Source organism: Strix aluco, chromosome 3 (assembly GCF_031877795.1).
Source record: "Strix aluco isolate bStrAlu1 chromosome 3, bStrAlu1.hap1, whole genome shotgun sequence".
In the NCBI taxonomy this organism is placed as follows: Eukaryota; Metazoa; Chordata; class Aves; order Strigiformes; family Strigidae; genus Strix; species Strix aluco.
The window spans coordinates 56,554,349-56,574,794 of NC_133933.1; the positions used below are offsets into that span (position 1 = coordinate 56,554,349).

At 44.6% G+C, this 20,446-nt stretch overlaps 1 protein-coding gene across 4 annotated transcripts in view; it reads right to left on the reverse strand.

The window, feature by feature from the left end:
- The window catches only part of SLC22A3 (solute carrier family 22 member 3), a 33,718-nt gene extending 14,036 nt beyond the window's left edge, over positions 1-19,682 (reverse strand). For all 4 annotated transcript variants that reach the window (XM_074818649.1, XM_074818647.1, XM_074818648.1 and 1 more), the window contains exons 1-5: positions 19,000-19,682; positions 6,618-6,721; positions 4,495-4,649; positions 1,545-1,710; positions 380-497 (exon numbers count right to left, since the gene is read on the reverse strand). In XM_074818649.1, coding sequence (XP_074674750.1) covers positions 380-497; positions 1,545-1,710; positions 4,495-4,649; positions 6,618-6,721; positions 19,000-19,413 — 957 coding nt within the window. In that variant the 5' untranslated portion in view covers positions 19,414-19,682. The remainder of the gene's footprint in view (positions 1-379; positions 498-1,544; positions 1,711-4,494; positions 4,650-6,617; positions 6,722-18,999) is intronic.
- Positions 19,683-20,446: the final 764 nt, after the last annotated feature.

Here is a 20,446-nt window from a genome sequence, read left to right on the forward strand (position 1 = left end):
AAGTTCTAGCAAAGGAGCCAGGAAAGTGGATCCTGCTGTCCACTCGCTCTGTCAGCTAAAACAGCAGCTGCTGTGGAATACCATTGGTCCTCAGGCTAGTTTCTGATATTTCTCACAAGTTTTTAAAGTAGGAGTGTTGCAAACGAAAGACATGATTCATTGTTTTGCAAACTTCTTTTTACAGCCCATGTCTTTCCAGCCAGTTCACTTTTACCCTCTTGTGATTGGCAAAGTAGGTATGGGACTGACAATCTAGTTCCGGTGTGACACTTCAGGAGTGTTGCCCATCACATAAAGAGAATGCATTTTAACACAACTCAACCTTCAAAAGATTAAGAAAATATAGGAAGAAAACTCTATCTTAAACAGATGACAGTACCTCTGAGTAATGTGGTGAGAGATATTTTCCATTGTGTTTTGCAATGTTGTGCATGATTTTTAATGCCTTCTCTCCCTTTTTACGTGTCAGGAGCCAACGAGGAGATTCAGGAACCACCCTGTAAGAATACAGAAGTCATAAATAGGGGTTTTGCCCTTTAACATCATAAATAACCCAAACTCCTTTGCCTTTTGCCTGTGCTAACAAACACCACACTGGTTCTTCAGTCTTTGGGATATAGAAACTCTTTTGTGGACTGCTTTTCCAGTCAGTATCCTGTAAAATATCTGATCCTTGTGGGCAAGAAAGAATAAAATAGACTATATCAATACTCTGCAAAGCTAAAAAATAATAAATAATATAAATAAGTTGCATTTGCACAATGGATGTCAAAAGTATGATAACCAGCAAGCAAACAAGGTGCCTGTAGAACAGCAAAGAACAATGAAAGTCAACAGTAAATATATGTAGTACCAAGCACAGGCGGATCAGGAAACTTCTAGCTGTATCATTATATGACAGACACACACACTCAAATGTATACAAATTTTATAAACTGAACACAAAGCTATACTACTGTTTGCTGTTTCAGTTTCTGCTAGCCTAGGGTTAAGATGATTCACAATTTAAAAGTTCACAACAAGCAGTGCTTAAGGAAGCAATGTGCAGGAAGAGGCTATGTGGATTAGTTTCTTTGGATCCAGCCGACAGGATGGCTGCACTCCACTGGGACAGATGTTCACCACGGCATAGTGCTCTGCTTTCTCATCACCTGTATTGCCCAACTCATGGGACCTGTAGGGCAAACTCAGGCTTGAACTGAGTACATAATTAGAGGTAAAGGTGGGGTCCCATGTCTGATGGCAATAGCAGACTTTGGTCAAGTTAACCAGATAAACACCCCTGGGCTAAGCAGGAGCAAATAGGGGTTCTGTGAAGGGCCAGCTGTGGCTGATGTGAGAGGCAAAACCTGGGCAGAAAAAGGATGTAATGTATGTCTGCGATTCACTAAAAATAATTAAAAATGCCAAAATCAACAATATGCAAATATCTTCTTCCTAACCTACAACACCTTGCACACTGAAGACTTAGGACTACAGCAGGACTCTTAAAGTGCGCCAAATAGCAATAGCAATAATGACAAGAGCAATGACTGCAATGTTACCAGTAGTAGAGCAGGAAGAGGAAGTTGGGCAGTGAAATGGCCAGCTGGATCCCCTGCCAAGTGGGAACTAAATACGCAATTCCAGGGAGGATCATAATTCCCAGGGTGAAGAATATCTGAATCACGATCCCAACAATCCGCTGGTCAGAACCAACCATCTCCGTCACTGATCAGAGAGAAAGCCAAAATAATCAACACAGAAACAAACCTAACTGGAAAGAAAAATATTAATAGTAGAACATAAAGAAGGATAGTACTGTATCAGGTCACAAATCTGTCTAGCCCAGTGTCTTGCCTTTCAGCAGTGTAAGCATGTCACCGAGACTGCCCAGGGCAAGCATGGGTGACACTCCCTCATAAATTCACCCACCATTCTTCAACTAGAGGGGTATCTGAGTGAATGTTTACTAATGAAATAAATAGGGCCAAAACAGCAGTTTGAGACTGCATCATGATCATGTTTAGTGGTAAATTGCTAGCACTCTCCCTGGAATAGTTTTGGTCCATGCCCCAGAATAGAAGATCCTCCAGGCGGGGACTGCTCCCAGGTGGTAATATGGACAAGGCGTATGTGGGGAAGAGAGTTTAGCCATTCCATGCTGGTTGCTCTGAGGGCTAAGGTATGGTCCACAGTTTGTTTTATTTACTAGAACAAACATAGCTTCTGGTGGGTTTTTTAATCCTTTGCTGGAATTCTTATTTTGTGAACATGTCTAATTGCTTCTGAAGCACATGTAAGCCCATATTTCAGGCAATATCCCATGCCATGAGATCCACAGTTGAGATGAGCAATGCATGAAGAAATGTCGCTTGTTTGTTTCAAAACTGTCACCACTACCTAGCCTTCAGAGTAAAAGCAGAGGACTTTACCTTGGTTTATAATACACAGAAAACACTTTTTTTTTTTTTTCTTTTACTAAAGGAGACACGATTTTACAAGTAACAGTGATCCATTTCAGCTGGCAATGCAGTGAGGTATGACACCATTACTGGTTTTATCGACTGTTCATCATCTCTGCATGGCTCAGGGGCAACTCTATTGCCTAAAGGTAGCTGCTCAGCACTGGTCCGGGTAGAGCTGGGTTGTATGTAAAAGCGAAGAGATGTTCCTGGGGCAGCCTGTTGTGGTTCTGAAGCACAGATCTGTAGCTTGGAAGATGTATTAATGGCAACCATCCTCTTAGTGCAACCAAACCAATGATCTGTATATGCCTCTTAAAAGATGTTAGGTTGATAAATACTCTGGGTGATCTGATCTGAGCATTGCAAAACATATCCTTCTGTTAAAACCTGGCCGTTTTAAGGAAGCCATGGTCTGTCATAAAACATTTTGCTGGTTAGAGCACCTGCCAAAGTTTTAGGATAAGATCTCAGCTTAAAACTAGGCCATGTGCTTGGAAGTGAGTGGAAAAGCAACTTCTGGCCCTTTCACTGGATCTTGGACCTGGGTTGCTCAGCATTGTAACTTTGCCCAGAAAACTGAGGTGCTTCTGGTCTTTAGATGCTGAGAGGGTTAGAAAGCTATGTTTGCACATACATCACCACAGTGTTCCCAGGTCTCACTGTAACTGTTTACATCTGGTTGCAATTCTGCTCTCACTTGTATAAATTCCACTAGGAATTTAAAAAAATTGTCACAGGCCTCACAGACTACAGTGATGGTACAAATTTTTGCACTACATAGTGATGTTATCACTGTGTTTTGGATTATCACAGTAGATTACTGAATGGCTGATTTTCTTTTTAAGTAAAAAATCTAGTAGGATGCTTTCATCAATGTCTTGCTATTTCATGCTCTAGAGAGGAGTTTCCCTTTCTGAACATGGCAGTCATTCAAGATGCCACAACAATACCCTTTTCTCATTAAAAGTAAGCTTGCTATGCGAGGAGCTTCATTGCTGGGCCATGACTATAATCTATCAAAGAATCTATCAAATCCCTGCTGTTTTGATGCTATTTATAAAAAAGCTTCCCTTCATTTTCCCTTTTCAGGAAATAAGAATCCTAATATGCACCCTGGCACTAAGCAAAGACTCCCAGCTAAAGAATGAAGAGCAGCCATCCAAGTGTCTGTCCTCCCAATGAGGAAAAGCAGTCAACTCCTCTGGACATGTGCGGAAGACATTCAGACTCAGCCAAAATTAACCATGTCCCTGTTTGTGTATCTGGTTTATTTGGGGGTTGCTCTGTAGATTTTGATCATCTTGTTGATCTTTTATGTAATAAGAAAACCTTTATAAATACACTTCCTACTATTCTACTCTTCCACCTCTTAATTATTTATGTTAATCCCAGCCATAAAAGTCCTCAAATAACATCAACAGAAAGTGTTGCATTGCTGCTGAATTGCCTATGGCCAGCTGCTCACAGGCATATGCAAATACCACAGAGATAAGTAGAAAAGGAGAGCTTGGACAGTTCTGAAGGACACGTCACTCTTGTTAGTCTGCTCTCATGCATTATTTCTTCTTCACTCTTCTTCATGGGATCCTATGAGGTCAGGCAGGCCTGTACATTGCTGCACATTTCCATCCTATATCAGTACTGAATATCAGAAAGAGTTTGCACTTGCTGCCATTCTCAGAGGCCACCTCTGTACCAGTAAATTAGCAGACATCACCAGGTAAGGAAACACTATACTGTTTAGCTGCTAGAAAGGTCCCTATCATTGTCTGGACAAAGGCCAGTGATTGCTTCTCCAAACATTCAGTTCAGGCGTGAGCCCAGACCATGGATGATGCCAAGTTACAATTTGCATGCAGGTACCTTGTCTTGGAGGACAATGCAATAACTAGGGATGGACTTGCGTAATTCATTGCTTGCTGACTCCAAGGCCAGTGCTTTGTTCCCAAGAAAAAATATTATCAAAAGCAGGTGTAGCCAGACTTCTTGTCTTCCAAAAATCCCTCACTTTTCCTAACCAGAAAAGAAATAAGATAACAGCTCTCACCAATCACATAGCATGTCATCCAGGTTCCTTTGCCAAACATGCCTTGGAGAAAACGGAAGATCAAAAATACAGTAAAGTTTGGTGCGAATGCCACTATGATACCACATATCCCAACCCCGAGACAGGAGAGCAGGTAGATGAGGATTCTGCCATATCTGTTGAAAAGGGAAAAGAAATTGAAAATCATGAAAAGACACAAAGAATTTTTTTTGGCACTCATTTTAATGCTAGATCTGAAAGTGCCTTTTTGAGACCAGCGTTGCTCCAAATGGAGGATGCCTGAAACTCTGCACTGTTGGCCCTTGGGATATTGGACCCTTTTCCCTGTGGTAGCTATCACTGCCTTTATGGTACTAATTTTAAAACTGGTGATGTCCTCACCAGGCCCCCTTTTATTTTAGAAAACAGTCTGTATCTAAACTATAGCCCATACGTTACAGTTCAGATTTTTGATTTAGCTGAAATAAAGGCAACTTTTGTTGGGGATTTCTGTTTTCACAAGTTAGTCTCCTAATAGTAATTACAACCAGCTCTGTGAAAGCAAGTGATTTCTTCTTTAATTACTTTATGTGATTTTCCAGTGTTTTGTTTAGGTTTAGACCACTTGTTTTCATGCCTAACGTATTCATGAGTCTCATTTTCCAGCAAAAACCATCATTATTAATAGGTGTGCCCAAGATAAGCCGTAACAAAAAAAACCCCAACAAAACCTCCCTGCAGTTTCATGGCAGCTGTGTCCTTGGAACACAACTAGAATTTCCATTTTGATTTCTTCTCCATTGTTATTGTTATTTTAAGAAGAAACTGTGAAAACTGATGTAGCTGTTTATCTTATCAAAAAGTATTTGAGAGAATATTTGTTTGTTCTATTTTGTTCAAAAGGTTTCATGAGAAGAATTTATATGGGACAACAATCAGGGTATTTTCAACCAGGTCCATTCTTTTGAGTGCTGTCAAGGAGACAAGAGTCAAATGATCTGGCTGCAGCACATTCTTCCAGTGCTATCAATGTATAGCATTCATAGTTGTATGGTAGTTACTTTATGCTTAACACACTAGTACTCCTAGACATATTATTTTATTTTAACAATTAGCTGTAATATCTTTACTCTTACACAGTCTTAAGGTGCTAGTATCACAACTGCCCAGCCAGCCACTGAGCAGCGATATCTTAAGCTAGCCAGTGCCATGGCATCCTTTCCACTTTACTTCTTCCCTTATTATTATATTCCTTGGAAAGATGAGGTTTTCCTTGAAAGTACTTTTGTTTGCTAGTTCTACATTTGTTATCTGAGATGACATCCCAGATAATTCTGTAAGTATTCTTGCCTACAAAGAAATTGTACTTTAAGCTACTATTACTATTATTACAGATACCAAAACAAAACAAAACAGGCAGAAAGAATTTTATGAACTGAAGAAATATGTTCTGCCATCGAAAACATCAGTGGTTCTCTCAGCTAACATATAGGTTGACTACTGTTAATTATCAACACAAAGCACAAACCAGGCTCCCTCCTTTACTCTAAGAGCAAGGCAGAGCTAATGGGAGCTCCCTGCTACGGGGCAGGTCGGCTGCTTAAGCCTGAATATCACCCACATATTTTCCCTGATATTCATTCAGCTCTAACAGAGTTGAGGACTGGCTGGAGGGACCTATGACCTCAGTGGTAAGCATATGAGTCCAGCTTGTGAATGGAGAGAGTTACCATACTGAGTCCCCTTCCTTCTTTCCTCAAGTAGCTGCTTTCTTCATCACTGGGGTCTATTAAACATCCTCCAGTAAATACTAGTCCAGAAAACTTATCTGAATGCTTCCTTTTCATTTCTGTGTCCTTCTGCCCTTCCTGAGTCCAGATGTGCACAGAAAACGTCGGAAACAGCAAGAAAAGCTCTTTTCATGACATTTTAAAGTCCAAACAGGATCATTAAGTACGATCATGTGAAGTTCCCAGCCCAACAGGAAGTGAAGATTACATTGGCTGGGTTTTGTTAACCCAGGCTGGGGATGCTTATCCAAAGTGAATTAAACCTCCAGAGTGTTGATGCATGCTTATTGCAGATGACACTAGAGGTGATTTCACCTCCGAACAAATCAAAGTACAGCAGCACTTATACAGTACCTGTCTGCAGCGTAGCCGAGGGTGAACGCACCAGCCAGAAACCCCAGATTGAGGATAGCCTGTGAGAGATCCAGCATCCAGGCATTGCCGCACACAAGGTTATACTGCAGGAACAAGGGAGAGGCATAAACACTCCAGGTGGGTCATTCACCGTCCTCAGGGCAAAACATTATAGAAACTGCTTCAGATCAGGAGGGAAGGGGAAGAGGAAGTTCAAATATGCTTGTTCAACAGCAAGCACCACTGGGGCCAGGGAAGCGCAGCCACAGCAAGCACTCTTCAAGCTATTGTGAACATTGAAGGAGAGATCTTCCTTGCCAAAAGGATGCTGTCTTTCATACATTAGTTGTCCAGATATGGAAAGCAAATTGCTCTTTTGCAAACCAAACAAATGCTGTTAAATATGTTGCCAAGGCAAAGCCATGACTTTGTTTAGTGCAGTATAAGGGTGCACAGCTATAGCCAATGAAAACATCAGCTCATAGAAATGGTTTGATTATTTTTCTTAGTGCCTTCTAGATAAAAGCAAAAACATGTGGTCTCTGAGGAAACTGAAAACAGATCTCAGATCAATTTCAGACACATTCAATATGTATTTTCTTGGTGTAGCTTTCCCAGACTTTTCCATTCCTTATACTGCAGTAGCCATAACTCCCTAACATGACGTTACATTGGTGCATATCTGAAGAATTCATTAACAGGGATGGGGACGGGGAGTGGGTGAGAGGAAGGGAGACAAAGAGACTAGGAATTAAAACTAAAATGAAACTGAAGTAGTCATCCAGACAGCATGTCACTGGAAATTACTTTAGACGTTCTTTGAGAATAAAGAAATACCAACCGAGTTCTGCAAACCTTATTGGAGTTGGGAGGTTTCGATCCAAATCTGTGGTAACCTTAGGAACAATGCAGCTTCAGGACCAAGGGAAGCCACAGACAACCACAGCTGCCACCATTTACCCTAGAGAGACCCTTTTGCTTTCAGGCATGAGCTGCAAGGAATCTTTTCATTACTAACAAGGTGCTGGTTGCTGAAGCACACACAGTGTGTCACATCTGTGCTCACCAGCACATGTACAATAATACCAGTGCTTAAACACTGTGATTGGACAGGGTGGCCACAGGGTGGGTTGGAGAGAATATTAACAGCCTCTTCTGCCACTCACAATTCTCCAGACTCTGAAATTTAGTACCGCAAGCCTGACCTCCATCTTGGCTCATTTGCATGCTGTAATGCCCAGCGAGTCTTGCTGGGCCTGGGATTTCAGAGGTGCCTACACAGGAGATACAGAGAGAGCCCAGACTTGGATTTCACTGAGCCCGAATCTGGACCCAAAAATCTAAAGTAATACTCTTTAATGGTTATTTATGTACCTAAATAAGAAACCATTTCTTTTAATATTCTGAACTCCACACAAGTGCCATTCACACTCACTTCTATGGGCTATTCTTCACTTTTTAAAAATTCCTCAGTTTTGGTTCCAGATGTACTATTAGCTGACAGTAACTACAGAAGAATCATTGTTGTTAGTTATGATGATTTTACTGAAAGTCCAGGATTTGGATTTGTTTGTGGCTTTTTGTTTTTCTGGAAGCTGTAGGTCTGGGAATTTTGTGACTGAGACTTGCAGCTCCCAGCTCTCACAACTGTGAAGAAAAACTTGGCTAGTAACCTCATACATCCCCAACCTGATAGATATCCAACCCCCACTGACATTAAACAAAGCCATGTTTTTGATGTCAACCCCATTACTCTGTGGAGCCTGACTGGCCACCTTTCAGTCAAGCCAGGCCATCAGCATCTGGCTTCTACTTCTGTAAATCTTGCAAGAGCTGCAGAAATCTCAGCTTCCTCTGAGAGGAATAAAACCTGCTCTCAGCTGTCATACTCAAGGGCTATTGCAATGCTTTCCTAAAATAGCCTGAACATGGAGCAGGACTTTCAGACTTCAAAAGCTGCTTAACCTCTTGCTTCTTGAAACTATGACAACCCTGGCAAATAGTATCAAAAGATGCAACTTTGGAACAGAGTTTTTAATGAGAATGATCATTAAAAGACTTTAGAAGACATTGCAATTGACTGTGCTGATGGCAGAGATTGGGGCTCTCAGAGGAGGACCTGCAGCCACCTATACAGGGCAATACAGCTTATGGAAGGCTAAAATCCAGCTACAATAAAGTATCAGCTTTAAAAGCATGCTGCTGAAGTCTAACTGAAAAGGAAATAATCACGCAAAGAGACAGGCAGAGAGGGCAAGCAGGAAGAGTGGTGTCACATGAACCCAAGAAAACGTCTCTGACTTAGAGCTGTGCTCAGCTAGATACCTCACAGAACACGTCTGATGCAGGTCCCCCAATCAGGGCCCATGTTGGACACGCTGTCACTGTCATGTATGCACCATGGGGACAGCTGTTGGACTGGTATATGAACACAGAGGTATATACATTGCCTGGTCAGCGGGTCACTGGCATGTCTCCTCTGGCCAGCTTGGTCTGAATTTCAGGTGAGACATTCAGGTGCTGAATGGTGCTGCTCAGCTGAGCTTTCACATCACACAGCAACAGCTCTCCCAGGACCTCAAAGCGCAGCACAGGTCTTTCACTCTCCTTACCTGTCTCACCATATAGCTGCACTCTTCCCTGTGGGTTTTTGGTCAGACCAGTGCCAGAAGGAGAGACCCCATGCTCTGCTGTGCGGATGACAGCTCTAGTGAGAGCTCAAGAGCCCTATGTCACTGGCTGCTTTACAAAATGCTCTGTTATTTCATGCCATTTCCTGCTGGTGGCTTCAGAGATGGCTGTGCTGCACTGGCTATTCCCAGCCATTTACAGTGATGGAGAGTGACAGAGGTCAGCTTCAACCTGCATCTGTGCTCCAGCCTTGAACACTGTTTAACATGAACCTTCGCACCATTATTTTCTGCTTCCAACAGACACTTGTAGAGAGACCCTGGGAGCTCCATTCCCCAGAAAGGCAGAGGGGAGCCCTCATACCTCTCTCCTAGCAGTCCCCAAGAATAACTGAGAGATCTGAGCCCATGGTCTGCAGAGCGAGTTGTCTCCCAGGGAAAGTTAAGATAGCTCGGCACCTCACAAGCAGCTTGGCTCCTTGAAAGACCAAAGTCTTGGAGGGAAATATCAGACCAATTGATAGATCAGAGTGAGGGCTTCATACAGGACCAAGTTTCAGAGCCCTTCACAGAATTGCCTGCGTCAGAGAGCAAAACATCCTCTGACACTTGCAATTGCTCCTGAAGAAGATGGTCATGAGAGAAGACTTCCCCTCATAAGACAAAACAGCCTAGCAGAGAATGAGGAAGGGAGTAAGAGCATTATTACCTCATCAGAAACAGCAATAAATTAGCATGAGAACAAAATTTAAAAGATCATATAATAACAAAACTGTTAAAGCAATGTCAAAATGAGATGATGCTTACACGGACATAAAATCTGTAAATAAAAACATTGTAAATCACTTAAAATACACTCGCCCCTAATTTCAGTTGTCGATTTCAGAGACCAAGCCCCAGATTTCTAATACCTACAAGCTGCATTGGGATTACAGCTCTCCCCAAGCCAATGCATCAGGTTTCCCAAGACCCAGGAGGTTATCCCAGCAGCTCAGGCAATGGCAAAGGGAGCGCCGTCATCAGCAGAGAAAAGATTCCTGCCTGCCATGGGACGGTGCCAGCCCAGGACCCTCAGCACTCCCAGGAAGGACACCTGCCCTTCGAGGAGTAGAGGGAAAGCTACAGAGCTACAAAGGTAGCTCCCAGGGTGGTTGTAGGTGACTGTGCCGGACAGCACTGGAGCCATGCCCAGGCAAACAGACAGCTGGCACAGAGCTGCCAAGAGGGACCAGCCCCAGTGCCTGCTGCAGGCACTGGCCTTCAGGGTTTATACTTTTGGTCCTTTTTCAAAGGGTGTATTTATTTTTTAAATAATTTTATCCCTCTTTACTATAAACAGACAGTGAATAAGCTGTCATGAAAGAAGGCAGGAGAACAAACGCATGCCAGAAAGAGGGAAAAATATCTTTACTGGAGAGGACTCTTTCATCTGAACAGCAATTTCAGATGATTTAGGCAGCAGCTGAAACTAGGTCTTGGCTAACAACACAGTCAACTATTTTAAATATTCTGGGAAATAGGAAAATACATAAAACTTCTAAGAAACTATGAGCTCTTTCTGAAGAGATTAGTAACAATATGCTTACTGTACTCTCCTAAATTAATCCTGCGCTTTGTTATTTTCTAAGTATTTAAATAAATTCTGGTACAGATAAGCATTCTCAGACCTTTTATCTTTGTCTGACGTAGCATCTAGCATTTAAGTCATCACCCAGCTAATGTCTTGCTTTTCATTTGCAAACATAACCTTTAGAGGGGAATGTAACCTTTAAAAGAGAATTGCACACCCTGCAGAGATCTTTTTTTGATCCAAGCCGCCTGTCAGATCCACATCACCACTTCAGCTGTGACCTGGTTTGGTTGTGCCTGATAGTTATCCCCATCTGCATCACTTCAAGGAAAAGCATCTGCATCTGTTTACCCAGGATTTCAGTCTGTCTCCAGTTAGCCAGTAGTCCTCCTATATGACACTCCCCCAAAACATCTCCCACTACCCTTGTTAGCAGCCTCCACAAAAGGGACTGGAGTGGTGCCTCCTCTCTGTTTCTGAACAGTCATATGCTCATCTATGCATGGGCTGATGTTAACACTCCTACCACACAGGCTGCTCCTGTGCCCAGGCAGATGCAGTCCATGTTGTGAGGAGCTCACCGACCAGGAGCGCTTCCATGCTAATATCCAATGGCATCGAGTAGCAGAAGAGCTATCCCTGTTAGTAACCATCTCCCACTGTCAGTAATAGGAGATATCATTCCCTGAAAGTACACGTTCTTCTCATAACATACCAAAAAACTCTCAGCATACGGTGATTAAATGTCACAGACTACCCTCCTGTGATCCCACTTGGTTTCCAAAATTGGTAACATTGAGAATCAAAAACTCTACGGCTCTCTATCTAGACCACAGCTGTCTGACTTTGGTTTTCTTTGTTTTCTTCCTGAACATTTCACTTTGACAGCTGCAGGGAAGAAGAGCTATAGCTCACACCAATTGAAAATAAGCAGCAGAAGAGATGTGAGACCAGTGGCTCATTGCTGAGCATCATACAACCCTCAGCAAGCTGGGATGCAGCTGCGGTTTCCCTTCAGAAGAGTCACCTCTATGGCTGCAACAGCACACCCCTGCTGCTGCAAGATTTGGGACGTATTCCAGAGAAACCTATGGGAGATGCCAGAGCAAGGAGAGCTTACTGCCCTGTCCAACCTGTGCATTTGTAGGTGTCTCTGTCCACAAACAGTGTCCTCACAGTGCATGTCATGCCGTGAAGTAAACATTTCTGCTTTCACTTGAATAAGCTTACCCAGGACAATAGCAGAAAGGTAATGTCACCGCATCCTGTGTTCAGTCCCCTTTCCTCCATAGACTTGAAATTTAACTGCTAAAACATTTACTGCAGTGTGGGGAGAAGGATATGAAAAAGGAAGGGAAAACCTTAGGTTTTTTAGCCCCTGATTGTAAGCCTATTTGTTAACCTGTATAGTGCTGGCTACACCTAGACCCTGTCAAAACCTAACTAGCCGGCTCCTCGCTGCAATCATCAAGTGGGTGAACTAGCTCATCTGGCCAGCTCCAGCTAAGGACACATCCTCTTCCTCAGCATTGCCATGCTCCCAGCTAAGCCCCTCACTGCACAAGTGCATGCACCCAACACAGCCCTGCAACTCGTCTCTGCATTCAGCACCATGCTCGCCTGCATGATTTCTATCCACTCTATGACAAAAAGCATTGTGTGATGGAACACAGTCTCCTTCCATTTAGGGAGCTGACTAGAAAAAGTTGCATTGCCCACATTAATAAACAATCTACATCTGCACTCCTTTCCTCTTAGCCTTGGCAGTGAACTGCCATCCTGAGCAGAAGTGAGGTGCTGCCAACAGAGACAGACAGCAGGAACAGCTCCATCAGGACATCCCCTTCTTTAGTGTCCTTAACAGAGTGGGGAAAATCAGTCCCTTTCACCCTGATAGCCTTGCAGTACAGGCAGTCATACACTCCTGCTTGGAAATACATCTCTGCGATGAACATTTTCCTATGCGCTAGAGGTTTGAACATCAATGTGAAATCCCAGTGCAGATTTACAGCAGCAGTGATGTGGCTGGAAGGAACTGTGTTGGCGCACTTTGCTGATCTCTAAAGCAGCAGCAAACCACCTCAGTGAGACCTCTCCGGGAGAAGGAAGAGGTTTTGCACTGGTTTTCTGGAGTTCATTAGTGGAATAATCTCTGTAGAAAGGAGTGGGAACTGGCTGAGATGGGAATAGAAGAAATGCTCGTACATGACTAATGACTGGGAAACATGGGGACTGTGGCAACTTCTCATTTCTTCATAGCTTTGACAGAAGGCAAACATTTTCCATTTTAGTTTGACATGCAGACTAACCACAGACTTGTAATTCCTGGTACTTGAGAGGCCCTTATGCATTGAGCAAGTCCCAAAACACTTCAGCACACCTATCCCTGCAGAAATGCACTGTTTTAAATGACAGCATGTCATTAAAGCTCCTCAAAATGTAGCAACTTTGAGTAGGAGTTTGGAAGCACTTTACTGCCTCTTACAATTAAATTTCAAAATGATGGATGAAATTCTTTGGTCAATACAGTGACTCCTCAGCCCAGTTACAACAGCATATTGAGAGCCCATATTAAGCGTTACTCATATAAGTGGCCAAATGGAGGCTGGTTTATCCTTCCACTCCCAGTGACAAACGATTCAGTGCAATATTCATCGTTTAAGGAAACCTGGGGAGATGAACACTGTTGCTGCATGTTCCTTATTTGTTGCTGGGAAGCTCTTCTTCATTTCTTTTGACCTCTGGGCTGTCAAACTGCCATCTTTCACACATTCTTACTGCAACAAGACACCCTGCAAGTGGAAAGGGAGAAATTACCTTTTCTCCTTCTGTCAAAGTTTCCATCAGAGTGCTAAGGGACTAAGAAAGGACACTGTTCTTCTTCATGTCTTATTTCAAGCTGAACACTTAACAGGACAAATGGAGTCAGCCTTTACCCTGCTCCCAGGGCACTGAGGCTCAAGGCCCGAGGAATAGCTTTGAAAGCTTTCGAAGTTTCTCACCTGTGCATGGCCCAAGGCCCAGCTGTTACCTTCGTGTCCCTGTCACTCAGATCACCTGGACTCATTGAGCCTCCTAGGACAGAAGACCTGTTCTGTCCTTTTCTCTTATGTCTATCCATGGCCAAAGCAAGAGGGAGGTGGAGAAACCTGCCGTCTCCTAAAGGGGGAAAAACAGCAACTGTCCTAAAAAGAACAAGAAAAACCAAGGCTCAAACCCTCAACCAGTACCAGCTGGCTCAATGGCAGTGACAAAAACATAGCCCCACAGGTGTAACTCATCCAAGGAACTGCTCCAGCCCCTCTCAGATGGGGAAAGCTTAGTTAGACCTTCATAAGAAATTCAGCAATTGCTGCTTCATCTGCCCTTTTTCCCTTTCACTCCACCACTTAATATTAATCCCACCATGACCGGGGAAATAAGACAGGGTACTGCCATGCCAATGACAATAATTACACTAGATCAACACTTTGAGGGTGAATTGCGTTGTTTATTGCCTTGGAGGAGGACAGCAAAAGGACCAACTGTGCTTTCTCTACTCTGAGCTTGACTGCCATGGTATCTCCTGCTCTGAGGGACTGTAAAAACTTTGAGACAAACATTATTGCTTTGCTTACAGATTTCTGTGCAAATGCTGGCTGACTGTTATTTTCTGAGACAGCTGGCAAGCAGAGGAGTAAGAAGATTTATTCCCAGCAGGTGCAATAGGATATGTTCAGATGATCACTTGTCCACCCCAGACCTTGCACTTTGGCAATAAAATTGTTGCCAGGTCTTGAAATGACATCATCTACAGCGTGAAGACTTGCTGCAGACAGGACATATTGGAATTAGTCCCTTCTGCTGAACTCCTGCCAACAAAGGCTGCTAATAAGCCTAAAATATGCCAGCTGTGCTGTAGCTGCTGATAACCATGTCGACTTCCCTCTCTTTCATCCACCAACACAGGCCATTCAACCTACAGACGCGATTGTAATTCATGCACATGCCTCTAGGCGTCATCACCGCCAAAAATGTCCGAATAAAATGGCTATTGCTTTGCTATCACCAGCCGGCATTTCGCAGAGTGCTACACTTTCTCCACTGGGACTTAAGTACACAGTGCCAAACTCCAGCAGTATTTAAGGTCAGTGACTCAGTCTTCAGCACAGTTTCCTGGGGAAATTAAGTTTATTAACTTTCGTGTGTCCCCCTCACAAGGCTCACCCAGCAGGAGATGGCAGGCAACACGCTTCCTACTTCATTACGGAGTGCAGGGGGTGACATGGGCTTCCTTCCAGACCCCCGGGTCAGAGCGTCAGGCTGTGGCCCCCCAGTCCTCTGCAGCCCCGCCACCACTGCTCTGCCTCCTTCTCCCTCTGCTGCGCAGAACAGCTGTCCTTTCCTGCCCTCCTCCCCCTCTGAGAGGTGCTGCTGTCACCAGCCTTCCCTCCCGAGCAGCAGCAGCCACCTGCTACAACCAGCATCATTTCAGATGGTATCAGCTGGCATGAGCCAGGAATGGATTTAGCTTGATAAGTACCCCTTCAGCCTCCCACTCCAAGCAAAATCTGAGAAGCCACTGGGTTCCCGTCTCGCCGCTGACGCACGCAGCTGTGTCTTCCAGTTTCATAGGGAGCTGTGCAAGACCCACTCAACTAAACAGGAGCAGATGCACGGGGCCAAGGTCCTCTGTGCAGATCCACCACCTGCGACACCATTGCGTCGGAGGGGTCCCTGCCAAGTTTTACGCATAGCGGAGGACTTTGCTGATATCTTGAAACGTTTACATCATCCCAGCTCTGGCTTGCTCAACTCTAATGCAGGCACCACAGCACTTGACCGTGTGTGCAACACCAGTGAACAACTCCTCCTCTGGTCTGGATTGCCCTCACAGAAAAGCCTGACCTAAAGCAATGGAGCACAGAGACCCTTAGGCATGTCACTGCAGAAGTAGGGACCTCCTCTCAGAGCCCTTTATACATCAAAAGAAGATTTTGAAAGGGAATCTTTAGGAGTGCTCTGTTGCCTGTCACTAGACCAAGTTAAATGGCTTTGCCATGTGTTGCTCCTGTATTGATTTCTTAAAAGATTTTGCTCTTCTCCTCAAATGCTGAAGGAGGAAAGCCCTGGTACGTTCTCCCAGCACCCCACTGTATCCCAGCACTGAGACTCAGGAGTCCTGCAGCAGCAGGTGATGCAGCATGCACCCCAGGTACTGCTTATAAAGCAGTGGGTGCTTTTTATCAGTCCACATTCCCCCTTTTTCCTCTGCTTCCTTCTGCTGATGCTACTGTTAACACCTCTGCGGAAGATAGCTAAGACAAGAGAGCAGCCAGCGAGCAACATGCTCCAGTCATGCACAACGAGAGCAATGAAGTCAGGTACTGCAATACCTTCCATTTCACAACTCCTCATAAGTCAGTCTTTCCAGATATATGATTTAGTTCTTTTAGGGTGCTTAGAACTGATTGCAATAGCCTGTGATTTAGCTGCTGGACCTGCTCTGCGATATGACATCTTTTCCCAGCAAAGGCTTTACATGCCTGCACTTGACCCCTGACTCCCCTGCCACTCTGCAAATCCACACCAGATCTGCGCTTGCCATAGGCCTGGAAGAACTCCTTCAGTAACCTGACTTTTATTTCCCCTACTCTCTTTCTCCCTGAATATATGTCCTTCAGATTGTCATGTAACTCATCCTTTTAACTTTGTCTTCCTGGTCACTTCCACTGTTGATTCAGTCAGACATAAAGTGCCAGAAATCTTAAGACAGTTGAAAGAAACAGAAACATTTCTGTACACATGGACAACATGAAACATTTACAAGTAGACACATGAGAAAAGACGTCTTTGGTGAGCTGATCAAACAGAGCACAAATCTGCTCAAATTGAGTCATGATTTGTTAGAGCCTCAGCTGGGTGAAAGAAGACTAAATTAAATCTGGAATTTAAATTGTCTTTTCTGGACGTATAATGCATCAAGCTCCTTTTAATAGCTGATCTCAAAGCAATTGAGCCAGGACATGCATGACACAAGCTTCCTTTACAGATGAAGAAACCAAGCCTTGTGGGATGTGATTTATCCAGCAAATGTTGTAAAACTGGGAACAAGATGCAAGTGCCACAGAGCACCCTCCAGCCAAGCTGCACCCAGTCAACAACAGTCACTCTAGGAGCTGCAGTGACTCTGATGATGGGACCTGCTGCCCCGGTACAGTGGACAGACAGTCCCAACCTGTCGCTATCTGCAGACTGTTACTCCCTGGTTTTCCCAATGTGTGCCTTTGGGAGCACAAGTGGGGAGCACTTCCCCAAGCATCCCTTCATCCCTTCTCCCTCCCTTGCCCCTGGAGGGTCTTGCCGGGAGAAGAGAGGAAGAAGGTGCAGATGGGCAAGGTGTTTGCCGGAGAACATTGAACCTTTCACTCCCATTTATTGCTGCAAAAAAAACACTGGTTTCATTGTCCCATAGCTGTGCCCAGTGGCTCAGTGCTGCTGGAAAATCACAGTGGCTTTGCTAGATATGCAAACTGCTGCCCTAAATGGACTCTGAGCACAGTCTTATGGACACAACTTACATTCTTTCACCTACAGCAAGGCTGAAGGGAAAAAAAAGGAATAACAAAAGTAAAGGAATCTCTGTATTTTTATTCTTAATCTCTGAGGGGAATGGCTAGCACAGACTGCCCAAGTAAAAGACACCATGACCTAACCCCTTGCAGTCCCTAAGCAGAGGTACCTCAGCAGCAGCAGCATAACCTTCCCACCACAGCCACCTCCTGTAGTTTGCTCCAGAGCGAGACTGTGGCTCCCGGGCAGCATTCATCCTCCTGCCCACCCAGCCCTGGATGTCACTGCCAGCTGGGGCAGAGATACATCATTCACAGGGACCAAAGTTTGACACCAATTCCCTGCACAACACTGGCAGCCCTCCAAGCAGCATTAGTTTCAACAATCGCACACAAAAGCCAGTTCTGAACCTCTGCTCTAGGGTCACCCAGGTGCTCTGATTTATCCCCTCCTGAGCATAGATCCTGGCTAAATCTGCACAGGTCAGATGTGGTGCTCAGGGCACCAAAGCTGCTGCTCTGAAGAGCCTGAAGCCTAAGAGCAAATCCAGTGGGCCGAGCTGGATGGGGAAAGGATGGTGAATTGAAAGGTTGGGATAGGTACCACTTTTCAGTTCAGTGTTTGCTTGGGACTTTGCCCGCTGTGCCCTGTTTCAGAGGGCACAGATCCAGGGCAAGCACCCAGCTAAAAACCACAGCTGGAGGCTCATGAGACAGGCAGCAGCCAAAGCCCATGGCTGTGCTGACACATTTTGAGGTACACCTTGATGATTTCCTAGCCAACCCCTCTAAGCACACTTCATATTTTTCATCACTGCATCAGTGACAGTTACCGTTAGGATCATCTTAAAATATACACTTCTAGTGTGCAGACTGTGCTGGAGCCAGACAACAGCACATCCACAGCATGATTACAAATTACACAGAGGATCTCCTAGGAAAGCATCTTAAATGGCCTTTCACACCCTCATTAAAAAGCCACTACATTTGCCAGTGCTTACCACTAGCCGTAATAGTCTGCAGTTCTCTGATGCTGACATTTCAGGAAAAGCTGAATGATTGTTTTGGGCAAAAATGTGTGTTTGATTTTTTTTCTTTAGTAAACACATTAATTTCTGCTGACTCCTGTCAGATCTCAAAAGAGCAGTCTGCCACAAGGTTTTTTTATTACCTGCAGACTTAAATGTACAGTACTGGAAATACAGAGAATGGATAATATACAGTGATCTAGATCATCAAGTAGTATCAGTCAGCTACACTTGGAGTTTACACCACCAAAGCTGCTGGCCCAAAATTGAGCACCAGAAGCCTCAGCTGCAAGGACTTAACTCTTTATTTTAACCTGACATCCCTCTAGTGACAGAGCAATCTCTGTGTGGGGTGTTTGGCTTTGCATGGGGTGCTTGGCTTTGGAGAGCCACCCTTCAGATCAGCTCACTTTTCCCTAAAAGCTTGACGCTGACACTTGATCATACTCATTGTCCCGATTTGCTGGTGACTCAGGACAAAACAAATCTGGAAAGGAAAACCAGCCACCAAAGCAAAAACACTTGCAGCAGCATTCCCATTGTACTGCTGCAATCCTGCACCAGGATAGAAGCCACAGATTAGAGGATGGGGACTTTTCTTACCTCACTGATGATGGAGGAGTGGGGCTGTTCATACACCCAGTTATCATGGCATGTGGTGAGCGGCAGGTTGCCCACGCTGTGATTGCCATAGTGGGCAAGCGGGCTGGCGCAGCTGACAGAGGCGTCCCACGTGATGTCCAGCCTCTCGCACTCCCCGCTGAAGGACCCGTTCCCCAGGTGCAGGGGCAGTACCGTGAAGTTTTGTTCCTCTTCCAGCGTCCATCCACATCGTTCACTTAATTCAGCTGCCCCAGGGATCCTGCACCAGTAGTTGCCCGGTGCCTGCCCAAGGAAAACCACGCTAGCAAACAGGAAAGAAAAAGTTATGCCTGTCTGGCAAAGGAGAAAAAAGACTCTCTTCTGAAATCTTCCAAATTCCCCAGCTTCCTTCAAAACCTCATCAAAAGACGGCATTATGCGAGGTGGTCTGTCCGCTGGCAGCAGTCCAAGAGATGGCAGAGTTTGCTTTCACACTTTGCACCGACTCCTGGCACTTCCTATAAACGTGACCGTCTCACCTCCCCTCACTCCTCTCTTCTCATGTGCATGCTCACACACACACACAGATACATACGGGTGTGCAATGCCACCGGTCGCATGAGCAGAGCAGGAACGGGGCAAAGCTGCAGGCTGGCATCCAAGTGCGCGCCCAAGCACACACGCGGAGACTCAGGGCATGTCGAGTGGCGTGGGGCTTACACACAGCTGGGGAGGAGTGCAATTTAAAGCGCACAAACATATTGTAGGAGAGGAGGGGCGTGCATTTCCTATTCATCCCGAATGTTAAACAGATTATGTAATAAACCCAGTTAACTCCTTCGGGGAGGGTGAGCCACAAATGCCGGCTCCCACCACTGCTGCGATAAATTAATAGGTGCAAGGATAAAACAGAGAGTTAAATGGGAAAGAGTGCAGAAACTGTTGCAAAAAGCAGCAGTGAGTGATGTAGCCTCTCTGCAGGATGGCAGAGGCAGGAAGAAAGTTGTTTCAAAGAGAGCTATAAAGTCTTTCCTTCAGCAAATAGAAATGAACACTGAGGCAATGTTTAATTACTTCTCCAAAGCGCTAATTCACCATCTGTACAGATATAATTTGCAAGAGTCTTTCTGTAGTGTAAATAAAGTGAGACTCACAAACTGTGACAGTCCAAAATCCAGGATTTTTTTTTAAAGTTGGATCTACCTGTTCAAGAAGGCTTTTATATGACTTTGTTAATTTTAATTTCAAAGTCTTCCAAATATTTAAAAGAGAAATGACCAGTTTTTCTTTCTCAAAAATGAATAGAGAACAAGTTATTTCACTTTTCCATTCATCTGTTTGAGTGGCGGGAGAAGGGAAGGGGGAGCCAGGACTGGGGTGCATTTTGTGTGAACGTGAGCCCATCCTGTGCAGAACTCCCTGAATAAAACCAGAATTGCAATGGCAGGTGTTTTGCACTTTGTTCAGG